Here is a 13,502-nt window from a genome sequence, read left to right on the forward strand (position 1 = left end):
CCCCTAGCCTGTGATGCCTTCACTCTTCACTCGGGGAAACTGAAGCTCAGAGACAGTCTTTTGCCCAGGCTTCCAGGCTTCTTTCTAGCCCATCTCAGGCTGGACCCTAGTTGGGAGAACAGACCGTTAATTAGCTTGTTGCTATTCCAAGTGTGATCCTCCAACTCCTGGTTAGAGTCCCCCCAAAATAAACACGGAAATTTAGAGTAATTTAGAGCAATCTGATAATGGTGTTGTGTCTGTTGCTTCTAAGATTGTATTTTGTGTGTCTTTTTAAAACTAATTCATTTTACTAATAATTCATTGTTATTTTACAAAATATCGGTCCATGATGGATTGGAAATTTTTTTCGTAAAAATTCACCCTTCCCTAAAATGAGTTTGAGAAGCTCTGATCTGGTGAACATAGAAGAACTAGTTTTTATTTCCCGAAAACTACAGTTGTGTACCACTGCTGGGTAGTTCATGCCTTGATTTTTTTTTTTAAAAAATGCTCATGTGTTTATTTTAATGTGTATTTGAAAAATTATAACTAGCACACCCAGGGTTTAATAGTGAGTTATCAATAAATTTTGAGGCAGAACAGGAGGCCAAGAAGGGTTGCTGACCCAAAACCATGAAGAAAACCAACATGGACATGTTATTAACCCTCTTTAGGCCTCAGGTTTTTTTATCTTTAGGATGAAGACAATAGGTAATTCAGAAAGCGCTTTCCAAGATGCCCAAGGCATGGTTAAGTTATAAAAACAAGTTTCAGCAATAGAGGATGATCCCATTAGCAAAAGTGAACTGTATATGCAAAGAGCCTTTCTGGAACTGACTGCCGAGAAGCTCTTAAACAGGCTTGCTTCAGAGGAGGGGTGGAGGTCAGTAGGCAAAGGGCATTTTATCTGTTTTTTTCAACTGAGATATAACTGACATATAACATTGTATAAGTTTAAGGTGTGCAGCATGTTGAATCGATACAGTTATATATTACAATATAACTGCCACTGTTGTTTTAGGTAATGCCTCTATTACATCACATAATTATTATTTCTTTTTTGTGGTGAGAACATTTAAGTTCTGGTCTCTTTAACAGCTTTGAAGTGTATAATACAGCATTGTTAACTTTAATAACTATGCTGTACAGTTAAGATCTCCAGAGCTTAGTCATCTTTTAGTTGCAAGTTTGTACTCTTTAATATCTTCCCAATTTAGGGAAGAGGCATTCGGGACCCCATGTTCATCCTGCTGTCAGGTTCTTGGGCTCTGGAGCCAGGCTGCCAGGCTTTTAATCTGAGCTCCTTCTCTTATGAGCTGGGTGACCTGAGTGATGATTTAACTTCCCTGTGCCTTAGTTTCCTTGACTCTATAAACTCACAGGGTTGGTGAGGGCTGAATGAATTAATATATATAAAATGCTAAAAATGATTCCTGATCCAAAGTAAAAGCTATGTAAACGTTAGCTGTTATTATCATGAGCAAGTGATACCTTAATTATTTTAAAAACCTTTCAGCTTAACACAGATTTCTGTTTAACCTGCTTCAGGGTTTTCTGAGCTCTCCCTCTGCCTCTAACTATAATAAACAGCTGGGGCAGGTGTCAGGCTACACTTGCCCAGGTTTGCTCCCTGTGGCCCTTCCTGGCACATCTGAAATCAGAGCCTTTCAGAGTCCCTCGAAGGACTCACGCCTGCCAGAAGCACCTCTGGGTTTGGGGAAGACGACTCTGCCTGGGACCAGGCCAGACCAAGCCAGTTTCCAGGTGTGACAGACACAGGCACATGCCCACTTCTGAGTCCATTTGGTGGGCTCTTGGTGTCCCTGCTCCCCAAAGGAATTCTGGAAAAACAAGATCCTAATTTCACAGTAAGGAGCTTTCCCAAAAACTCTGAAATCATAGAAAATACCCAAAGGTTTTAAAGTAGCACCTTTGTTTACTGCACAGCCTCTGTGAGGTAAGCTTTCAAAAGAATTAGGGAACTATATTTAATATCCTGTAATAAGCCATAGTGGAAAAAAATTTAAAAATAAACAATTTGTAAAAAGGGATTACACATGAGGAACCCCTTAGGCCAGAAGGATGTGAAGGGAGCTTGGGAGGTAAAGGAAATCTTAGGCTACACGATTATATATGTTTGTCAGAATTCACAGGACTTTACACTAAAGGGGCGATTTTACTATATGTAAAATGTAAAAACTATATGTACCATATACCTCCAATCTGCTTTAAATTAAAAAGAAAAAATAATCTGGCAATGTAACCATAGGGAATTATTTTCTAAAATTTTGGTGGATTAAAAAATACAGCTGACCCTTCTTACTAAAGGCAGTTTTCCTCTTGCACCAGGTTAGTTCCAAAAGACAGGAAAGAGAATATGTTCTTCAGAGAACATTCTAGAAGATGAAGCCTCACAGTATCCTGCAGATTCCTCTCAGACTTAAAATTCCCGTCTCGTCTCTAGCCACCCAACCCTGGCTCTGTCAGTTACCGCCAGATTGTGGTCTGAATTTTCAGAGACTTTGATCAGGGACTGACTCTTCCTGCATGAAAAATGAATGTAATTTATTGCTGCATCTGCTCCCAAATGTCTGGATCTTAAAAAGAATGACATTGGGTCTAAAACTTGCGGAGAATTTACAGCCTATTGCCAAGAACCTTAATAACAAGCTTCCAATACTCTAGCTGTTCTCATTGAGTGCTGTAGTACATGATGTTAATTCAGAAGATGAATACATGTTTGCATGGTTTCCTTTCAGGCCAATACAGAAAAGCCTTCCTTGAGTAAGTCAGAGCAGGCTGGGAGAAATGCTCTGCTTTCTGACATCAGCAAAGGGAAGAAACTAAAGAAGACAGTCACCAATGACAGAAGTGCACCAATATTGGACAGTAAGTTAAAAAAAAAGTTATTTTCCATGGAGATAAGTGGTTTATGACCTAACGATCAACCCTACCCTTCCCACCAAAAAAGTTTTTTTTTTTTTGGTTAACAACAGCTGTGAAGCTAGCAGAATAAGGGACTGTATCATTCATTGTAGGCCATGGCTCTGGCCTGGGTTCCCTCTAATGCTGCAGGAAGCCAGTATAATAATTCTTTGTCCAGGACACACACAGCAGTGATTCTCTGAATTATTCACAACACTTTACAACACTTTCTGGAAATTAACCCCTTGTCTTGCCACAGAGCAAAAGGCAGCATGAAATATGGAAAGAGCCCTAGTCTTGGAATCAAAGAATGTAGATTTAAGCCCTGACCATCTTCAACCCTTTGTCTCCATTTGTAAAATGGAGATAATACCTGTTTCACTGCCCTTACACGTTTGCTGTGAGCATCAAATGAGACAATGCTTATGAGAGTGTTATGTTGCCCAGAATGTATAATTCACATGTACAGATATGATTATTATGAGGTTGGAGAGAGAGGAAATGAGATCACAACTTTGCTTAAATCCATCATAAATCTGAGCTACTTTCTGGAACAAAACAGAGTATGTATAAACAAACAAGCACCTACCATACAGGGCTACTTATTACCATTTACAACAGAATGAAACATTACAGATGACTAAAATCTACCAGAAGTTAATTATTAGGCCTCAAGACTATCTCCTAGCGCTCCTAGACATTTCCACTGCCAGCCAGGTATGCCCAGAATTTGTCCTCGACTATGCATCCCACTTGGACTCAATAGAAAATAGACTGCCCAAAAATCACCAGAGGGAGCTTTGTAGACAAGGGAATAATGATGTAGGATTTTAGCCGACTGGAGGATTAGAAGAGCTTAGGAAGAGTTTCTAGGAAGAGTGCCTAATGGAGTAGAAGAGAAAGATGATAATTATGAGATGTGAAAGTGAAAGTCACTCAGTCGTGTCTGACTCTTTGCAACCCCATGGACTATGCAGTCCAGGGAATTCTCCAGGCCAGAATACTGGAGTGGGCAGCTGTTCCCTTCTCTGGGGGATCTTCCCAACCCAGGGGTCAAACCCAGGTCTCCCACATTGCAGGTGGAGTCTCTACCAGCTGAGCCACCAGGGAATCCTAATGAGTAGAAGAGAAAGACGAGAGTTAGGTGAGAACACTGGTGTGGGAGGAAGGTAGAAAGAGGAATGTCATGACAAAGGCCTTTGAGTGTTTTACCCAGCTCTGTTACTGGGCAGGGTAGTACAGATCAGAATGCACCACACCTCAGTGGAACTAGGGGGTCTTTGACTTTCAACAAACTCTTATCTATAATGGGTCAAAATGCCCACAAAATGGTATGGTTAGTGTATAATCAGTCCCTTAGTTTTCCTTATCTTTGTCACAAGGTTCTCCCTGGGGGTTGCCCAGCCCAGGCAATTCAGTCTGGGGAGCCTACATCCAACGCCATTGAATCCTGGTGCCTGCTATGGGGCCAGAGGAACTCTGTCCACAAACTGCCAACCTCCGGAACAGAGCCCAGTGGTTCTCTCACTATGAGAGGGAGCACAGACTCTGGAGAGGTAGATGTGAAGTCCCTAGATGTGGAAGGAGGATGGACAGTCTGGGGCCTAGTTCTGAATCCACTAGAGGAAATTCATTATATTCTTCAAGATACACTTCTCTCATTAAAATGGAAATAAGTGTTAGTTCTCCCTTTCAGCTGCTCACTGATGTTTAAGGATGCACTGTGCTTTGTGGACCCCAGATGCAAACCAATGCATGCCCTTTTTGTCCATGAACTTAATTGGACACTAATACTGTTGTCTCAAGCTCTTTACAAGTGGCAGAGTTCATCCATGGTTTTGTATTGTTTGCAGGTAAAACCTCCCTGGGCTCTATGTTAAAATATTGACCATGGTTATGCATGTTGAGGTCAGTTGAGGTCAGCCTTGTCCTGCAATTTAATGCTAACAAAGTGACCTGGAGTCAGTTAGCTAACCTCAACTAGTTTAGTTTTCCTATCTGAAAGCAGCACAAATGCTGCAAGTTAAGAACGCTAATGTATGATGTCTGTTAGAACAGTACATCATTCTCTTTGAATGTTCAATACTAGGTAAAGGTGTCCTATGAGCTGTAGTATTCCAAAATGTATCATTCATCAGTGAATAACATTTGAATGACAAAGACATTATTCATATTACTGGCAATAATTAAAATTAGTAAAAGTTTAAATTTTATTAGGAAGCAATTTTACACACACTTCCAGAAACTGTTATTCTAACTTGATATATCTTATTATGTGAAGTAATTCTTGTGAGCTCATTATCAGATTGTTCTATTAGCAGTTCCCATCAGTATCCCAGAAAGTCTTATACCTAGAAAAGGTACAGAGCCAACACAGACTTATAATACGTCTAATCCAAAAAAAAAGAAAACATCAATGAATAAAATAGAGCTCAGAAAGCAGATTAAATAAATGATTCAAAGCAGATTTTCTAAAATTAAGGATGCTACAATGAAGTTATATGCTAAAACATTTTGAAATCTTAATTTTTTAAAAAAAGTACAGATTTACCAGAAATCACTTATGAAGCCTCAATGAACAAGGGAAAAGTTGAAAACTTTATCAAATTACTTTTTCTCTACAAAGCTTTAGAGCCAGATAATTTTTATCAGAAAATTCAGATTTTAAGACATAGCTAATTCAAACACTATATAAATCATCCCTAAACATAGACAGGAAAGCTACCTGCTCGGTGTAATAAGACTAAAATGATCCTAATATCAAAACATGACAAAGGCAGCTGTGTATCAGTGTCTCAGGGGACATGTGGCAATGCCTAATAGCATTTTTAGTTATTACAACTTGAGGGAGGTGTGCCTACTGACATCTAGTGGGCAGAGGGATGCTGTAAACATTCTACAGAGAATAACAACAGAGAACCCACAATAAAGAATTATCTGACTCAAAATGTCAGTAGTTCCAAGGTTAAGAAACCCTACTACGTATAGACCACTTAGAATCATAGATGAAAGGATACTAAAAAACCAGACCCTAGTTCAGTAGTATACAGTATTAAAAAATAATAATTTTATAACTTACCAAGACCAGGGTTTATCTCATTTTTAATGTTACAAAGTCTATATATCCATCATACCAAATAAGGAAAACTATATAATGATCTCAGTAAATCCTAAATAGGCATTTGATAAAATTCCATGCTATAAAATAGTCTTAAAAACCCAGAGTGGAACGATCCTTGCTAACTATGAATATTTAGAAGAAAAAAAAGTTATTTCAAACCAACAGTCAATATGTAACTTTGAAACATTAGAGTAATTCTCATTAAAATAAAAATATGATTTACTCAGTTTTATAGTACTGGTGACATTAATAACTTACTTTTAAGATAAATATATAATGTATATTTATTCTTTATAATTATTTTAAATAATTTTTAAACATCTTTAAATTAATAAAACATTAATAACATTATTATGGAAACTCAGTCATCAAAGTAATTTCTTATATAAAAGAGAAATAAGATATACAACTGTTAGAAAAGAGGAGGTAAAACCTTTATGATTTGCAGACCATTTTTCTGTTAGAAAATCCAAAATGAAAGTGTTAGTCACTCAGTTGTGTCCAACTCTTTGCGACCCCATGGACTGTGCCCACCAGACTCCTCTGTCCATGGGGGATTCTCCAGGCAAGAATACTGGAGTGGGTTGCCATTCCCTTCTCTAGGAGGTCTTCCTGATCCAGGGATTGAACCCAGGCTTCCTGCATTGCAGGCAGAATCTTTACCATCTGAGCCACCAGGGAAGCAAAGAAAATCCAATGTAAAAAATTAATAAACTTCAATTTTGAAAATGCAAAGTGATTTATTAAATATCAAATGAAATTTCCTGATGCCAATAATAACCATATCCAAACTATAGTAGCAAAAACATTCATCATTTCAACAAAAATGTATACGAAGTAACCCTGAAAGAAGTATGGGTGACTCTTATTATGAAAATTATATAATTTTACTGAATGAATCAGAAGACATGGGAAAACACAGCATATTTCCAAAAGTCCAAATATCATAAAAGTGTCAGTTCTCTCAGATTATTTTGTAGATATCATGTAATACTTTTCAAAGACTCAACAAGGTTTTCCAGGGATAGAACTTTAAACAGTACTTAGCTTCATAAAACATAACATACATAAATTGTTAAGAGAGAGTTTTTTACAGAGGGTAAAATCATGGCTCTAATATGGATATAAAATAAACATATATCAAATATTTTATTTAGCTCATTAATTTAATGAGGAAACCAATATGATGTTATCAATTCAAAGGAGAATTTTAAGTACTACACATATGCAGGCAGGTGAGTGTTGAAATAAATTTGCAAATAAATGTAAAATAGGTCAATAATCAGTTGAATTACACTGAACACAGCCAATATGCATTTCTATGGACAAATACATTTACATTATTTTCAGTTTTCTACAACTTACAGACTAACTCAAAGGCAATGGGAAATGGCCCAGAAGGCTAACTGGATACTTGGTAATCCTTCTCTTTCTTCTTCCTTTCCTTTTTTGTTGGTCTGCCCATTTCAGAATCTTTCACAATTTTTTTTTGGCAACAAATGCAAAATAAAATAATCTTTACATTGTCTCAAGTTGCAAAGAATTTTTAAAATGTTAAAGTCTACTGTTGGGTTTTATTTAAAAAATTGAAATCAACCTGAAAGGCCATCAAATAAGTAAATTGTTAAATAAATTATAGCACATTCATGTTCTAAAACACAATGCAATCCTTTAAACTCATGTTTTCAGAGAATATTTAATAACATGGGAAATGCTAACAATATTGAGTGAAAAAAACAGACTAAAAACTATGTAGTGAATTTGGTGTTAATTTTAAGAAAAAAAGTGTATACAGTGAAAAAACTGGCAGGGGGAAAAATATACAAAAACAGTGGGTATTTCCATGAAGCAAAATTATGGGATATTTTACTTTCTTCTGCTGCTTTTACTTTCTTCTATCTTACTTTCTTCTCACCTTTTATTGCATCTTCTCCTCCCTTAACACATTCTTTCTTTGAATATACTTTTATTTGCCAAATCTTCTGATATAGAGCAAATAGATATTATTAATTCATATGGCAGTGAGCCAGGTGGGCGAAAGACATTATCTATTACTGATTCTTCCACCACAGGGCTTGAGATAGCCCTGGAGTAGAAAGAACCCTCTTCTGCTTTTGACTGGAGATAGGGTGAGTCCTTAAAATCCTACCCTTTAATGAAATCCCAGTTGTCCACCATGGGCTTAGGGTCAGCCAGCTTCCTGCTGTATCATTATTGTTTACTTGGGCCAGGACTGGTGACGTTCTCCGAAAGTGTCTTCGTACATGTGAAAAGAATGTGTCTTCTTCCTTCTACAGAACCTAAAGGAGCTGCTGCTGGTGGTGGTGGTGGCGGCGGCAGCTATGGCGGAGGTGGTGGAGGAGGTGGTGGAAGTTTTGGAGGAGGTGGACCACCCGGTTTGGGAGGACTGTTCCAGGCTGGAATGCCGAAGCTGAGATCCACAGCCAACAGGGAGAATGGTAAAGAACATTTCCTTCCGTTAATAACCAAAGACAAGGCACAATCTGGTGGTTTGAGACTTGGCATCCCCTCTAAGGCACTATGCCCTTTGAAACATTTTAGATTGCTTGAAATGCTCACGCCGTTTTATAAGAGGGACTCCATTTAGCATCATTTTTTCTTTTTAAATCAGGATCAGACAGCTCCATCGAGCTGTTAAATATTTGCCCAGTGTCCTTGGGGAAAATTGTAATTTTTTGTACTTTTCTAGAGGATGAACTAGATTGGGAAGAAAAGGAAGGAGCAAATGAGAGCCACCCCTGGAAACTCTGCCTGGTGACCTGGCAGATTCAGCTTTCTTTGTGAGGTAGTCTGACCTAGCTGTCTAGTGGAGTAAATACTTGTGAGTCTCTTTTCAAACACACAGTGGAGCATGTCATATGGAATATAATTACATATCTCACAAAATCTAAAAAGGCACTTTGCCTGACAGACACTTGCCATTTCAGGGCCAGAGATTCTAACTATTCTCTGCAGGAAGCCATGGTAATGGGTCTTACAGGATTGTCTATGAACAGAATGGCAGAAAGAAAAGTTGAACCTGGTCATGCCTAAATTAAAAACCTTACAGAGTGTGTGAGGCTCTCCCCTGATTGCGACAGAAACTGAAGAAATTTTTCCATGAAATTTTATTTTTTAATGTTTACTGTGCTGGAAGAACTTTATTTCTAATCCTATGGTCTTTTAAAATGTCACTGGGAAATTCTCACATTCACATGAAGATAAAGGCACTGAATCCTCAGGGTTAGCTGACTATTTTAGTTTTGGATTGTCAAAATCTAGAGGGAGACTCACTAATATAAGAGATTTTATCTTGCTAGGCCTGCATTTAAAATTTGTATATTTAAAACCCACTGAAAGGTCTTGAGGCAGCAGACATATGCATACATTCAGTACTCTAATAGTAAGTGAGGAAATTTAGGCAAGAGACAATTGGAAGTAAAATAATTAAATGAAGATGGAATTGAAGTTAGTGCACAAAATGGTGTACCAGAAGTATATGCTTTCACAGTATACAATTTGCATGTTGGGTCCTACATGTAGATGTACATATGGATAATAACTGTACCTTTAGGGCTTCCCTGATAGCTCAGTTGGTAAAGAATCCGCCTGTAATGCAGGAAACCCTAGTTCAATTACTGGGTCAGTTAGATCCGCTAGAGAAGGGATAGCTATCCACTCTGGTATTCTTGGGCTTCCCTTGTTGCCCAGCTGGTAAAGAATCTGCCTGCAATGTGGGAGACCTGGGTTCAATCCCTGGGTTGGAAAGATACCCCAGAGAAGGCAAAGGCTACCCACTCCAGTATTCTGGCCTGGAGAATTCCCTGGACTGTATAGTCCATGGGGTTGCAAAGAGTCGGACACAACCGACCAAGTGACTTTCACTTTCTTTCACTTTAATCCAAACTTTGAAGATAAAACTTATCACAAGTTGGTGACATAGAACCATACCACACAGCCAAAGAAAACATAGCTAATTTCTAGAGCTAAAGTCAAAACAAAAAGTTCTCTCTAGAGTTCACATTACTCCACTGTATAAATCCAGCCAAATGTTTCTCATTGGACTTTTGGGTGAAATCTGAACTCCTTCTGGCCTACAAGGCTCTTTATCACTCGGCTTCTGCTGACCACTCAGGCTGCATTTGACAGTGTTCTCCTCTGTGCTCACTGTGTCTCTGGCAGATGAGCCTTCGTTTTTTAACTTAAGCTTACTTCCACCTCAGGGTCTCTGTACCTGCTGACACTCCAGCTGAAGCACCTCTCTTCCTCCTTTCCATGGCTGGCTTTAGCTCAAATGTCACATCCCCAGAAGAGCCATCCCCAGCCATTTCCATCTGTCCAGACCTCTCTAGCACTCTTCAGATTCATCAGCCTATTTTAGTTTCTTTTTAGTACTTACAATGATCTGAAAATATTTATGTTTACCGGGTTTTTGTTCATCTCCGCCATAAGAACATAAACTACAAGAGAACTGGATTGTTTCTATTTTTGTTTACTCCTCTGCCTCTAGCAGCTAGAATAATGGTTTATAGTATAGCAGGTATTCAATAAATAATTGGTGCATGGTTGAACTGGTAGGAGTTTTCAGGCTAAGCATTTTTAAAGAATTAGTTTGGGTTGCAAGAGACTCTGCAGTAGTGATTTGAATTTTTCCATAACTTTGGTTCCTCTTTAGTTCTGCCCTTTGTTGAACCAAAGCAGTCAAACATTAATTACGTAATAGGGTGGTTCTGTCTTATATTATTGAAGTGGAACGACCCACTATGGAAAAAACTGTATAGTTGCCTACTTGTTTCCAGATTAAGACCACTTCCTGGTGTCAGCTCTTTTTTAACAGGTTCTTTTTTCCTTTGCAGTTTCTTATTTCAGCCATAATTCTTCCATTATATTTTCCCATCCTGTCTTGCACATTTCTTTACAAAGGGGCTAGGTAAGCCCTCCCCTATAGAAACTTATGTTGGGATAACTTCACCTAAGATGGCAACCAGTCCATCCTAAAGGAGTTCAGTCCTGGGTGTTCATTGGAAGGACTGATGCTGAAGCTGAAACTCCAGTACTTTGGCCATCTCATGTGAAGAGCTGACTCATTGGAAAAAGCCCTGATGCTGGGAGGGATTGGGGGCAGGAGGAGAAGGGGACGACAGAGGATGAGATGGTTGGATGGCATCACCAACTCGATGGACATGGGTTTGAGTAAACTCCGGGAGTTGGTATGGACAGGACAGGGAGGCCTGGCGTGCTGCGATTCATGGGGTTGCAAAAGAGTCAGACACGACTGAGTGACTGAACTGAAGATGGCTAAATTATTTCTCAAACGTGAGATACAGGGTGGGGGGACTGCGATAGTGATGGGGAGAAAAGAAAATCCTTAGCAGAAACCCCCAGGAGCAGTCCCAAGGTCCATGTTCTTGACCTCTGTTCTTGACCTTGTAATGAACAGTGATCTCTCCAGAACTCTTACCAACATCATCCTGGTTTTTGTCCATCCATAATTCCAAGAGAGTGCTCCAGAATCCCTTTGAAAGCTGATGGGTTGTAGAATCTGGGACTAGAAGAGAAATAGAGCTGTGATCTATTCCTCTGCCTCCAGGAAGGACACACTGAAGCCCAATTTATATAAATAATAGTTACCTATAGTCTACAGCATCTAGGAAAGGGCTTCCATTAGCTGGCAATATACTCTAGTTCTCTGATTTCCTTTCAGGTTCCTAACTTTCCGGCTTTTTTCCTGTTCTTCAGAGTCCGGAGGAAGCCGACCCCCAATCTTGCCACCTGGAGGAAGAGCCACATCCGCCAAACCTTTCACACCCCCAAGCGGCGCAGGGAGGTTCCCCGTGCCTCCTGCAGGCCACAGAAGCGGACCCCCAGAGCTTCAGAGGAACCGAATGCCTCCGCCGAGGCCCGAAGTGGGCGCAAAGCCTGATAACCTACCCCCTCCAGTGCCTAATACGCCAAGACCCAGTCAGTCAAGTCTGCACAACCGGGGGTCCCCCCTAGTGTCGGGGGCCCCCCGGCAGCCCAGTCCTGGGCTGACCCCTCCCCCTTTCCCCGGAAACCGAGGTGCTGCTTTCGGAGGAGGCTCCATCCGTCAGACCCCCTCAGGCTCTTCCACGCCTTTCTCCAATAGGCCTCCCCTGCCTCCTACTCCGAGCAGGGCCTTGGATGACAAGCCCCCTCCTCCGCCTCCCCCGGTGGGCAACAGGCCGGCCATCCACAGGGAGCCTGTGCCGCCGCCTCCCCCTCAGAACAGCAAGCCCCCTGTGCCGTCCGCCCCGCGGCCTTCCTCCTCCTCGCAGGCCCCGCCGCCTCCGCCCCCCAGCCGGCCCGGCCCTCCTCCGCTGCCCCCCGTGTCCACTGGCAGTGGCGACGAAATCCCGAGGCTCCCGCAGAGGAATGTGTCCCTGTCGTCGTCGTCGGCGCCTCCCTTACCTTCACCAGGACGGTCAGGCCCTCTTCCGCCCCCGCCCAATGAGAGACCTCCTCCTCCTGTGAGGGACCCACCGGGCAGATCAGGTATGGCCAGACCGGAAACCGCGGGGAGCTGGTCCCCTGCCTCCCCGCCAGCCCACACGTCACTAACAGGCTCAGGGGCCCGGAGCCCGACAAGGGCTTCAGTGAACCCTCAGACTGCTCTGACCCTTGAAGACACATAGCCCATGTGATTTCCTCTTGACCGCCCCTAAACCTCTGAGGAGAGTGCAGGCCAATATTTCTGTCCATGTTTTGAAAGTGAGGTGACTGAGTAACTAATGAAGTGAAATGATCCCAAATGAGTTAAATTAAGAATAGGCAACTCACCTTCCATCTGAGGCTCTGCCTCCTCTCTTGGAAGGGAAATTCTGCTGTGTTAATGGGAACTAAATTCCCATCTCCAGCAGGAGAGCCCATTATTCCAAGAAGGGCAGTTGTTTAAGAGCAAGTGAACTTCTCCTGTACTACTTCTCTTCATTGGTCAAGCTTTGAGGCCACTTCCATGCTCAGTAAAGGCACATAGTAGAGTCCGTTTTGCTATCTGTTCATATCTTGGGCACAGAGATCCCTTGGAGAGTTAGATAAAGGTATAAGGCCGCCTTCTCTCCATAAAAATGCTCATAAGCATAAACTCAATTTGCCTGCTGTTTCATGGGTTGAAGGACCTGCTGAAGCCCATCTGTGCCCACACCCAGGGCTGAGAAACCTGGATCCAAGGGCAGAACCTTCACAGTATACAAAGTGTGAGGACTTTGTATCTCTATCCTACTTGTGATAGATGATTTTTTGTTTTCTGTTGGTTATTGACAGATTCAGAAGAATTACCTCATTTTTAAATTTAACCATACATACAAGATGTTTGGAAATGGGGTATTTTTTTCTCTGTGAGAAGCTAACTGACTTTTCACGCTCTGACGTCAAGAACCTAATAAACACCATTTTTTCACCAGTAATCCTCAAACTTGACCACATACTGGAATCACCTGGTGAGCTTTAAAAATGA

At 40.9% G+C, this 13,502-nt stretch overlaps 1 protein-coding gene and 1 long non-coding RNA gene across 4 annotated transcripts in view; one reads left to right on the forward strand and one right to left on the reverse strand.

The window, feature by feature from the left end:
• The window catches only part of WIPF1 (WAS/WASL interacting protein family member 1), a 122,863-nt gene that overhangs the window by 95,726 nt on the left and 13,635 nt on the right, over positions 1–13,502 (forward strand). For all 3 annotated transcript variants that reach the window (XM_043894185.1, XM_043894186.1, XM_043894184.1), the window contains exons 3-5: positions 2,742–2,871; positions 8,326–8,487; positions 11,768–12,541. In XM_043894185.1, coding sequence (XP_043750120.1) covers positions 2,742–2,871; positions 8,326–8,487; positions 11,768–12,541 — 1,066 coding nt within the window. The remainder of the gene's footprint in view (positions 1–2,741; positions 2,872–8,325; positions 8,488–11,767; positions 12,542–13,502) is intronic.
• Positions 5–11,798, reverse strand: LOC122688292. The gene is made up of 3 exons (XR_006339410.1): positions 11,660–11,798; positions 11,490–11,576; positions 5–106 (listed from the first exon to the last, which is right to left on the reverse strand). It is a non-coding gene; the product is annotated as an uncharacterized LOC122688292 (long non-coding RNA).

This window comes from Cervus elaphus, chromosome 33, assembly GCF_910594005.1.
Source record: "Cervus elaphus chromosome 33, mCerEla1.1, whole genome shotgun sequence".
Classification (NCBI taxonomy): Eukaryota; Metazoa; Chordata; class Mammalia; order Artiodactyla; family Cervidae; genus Cervus; species Cervus elaphus.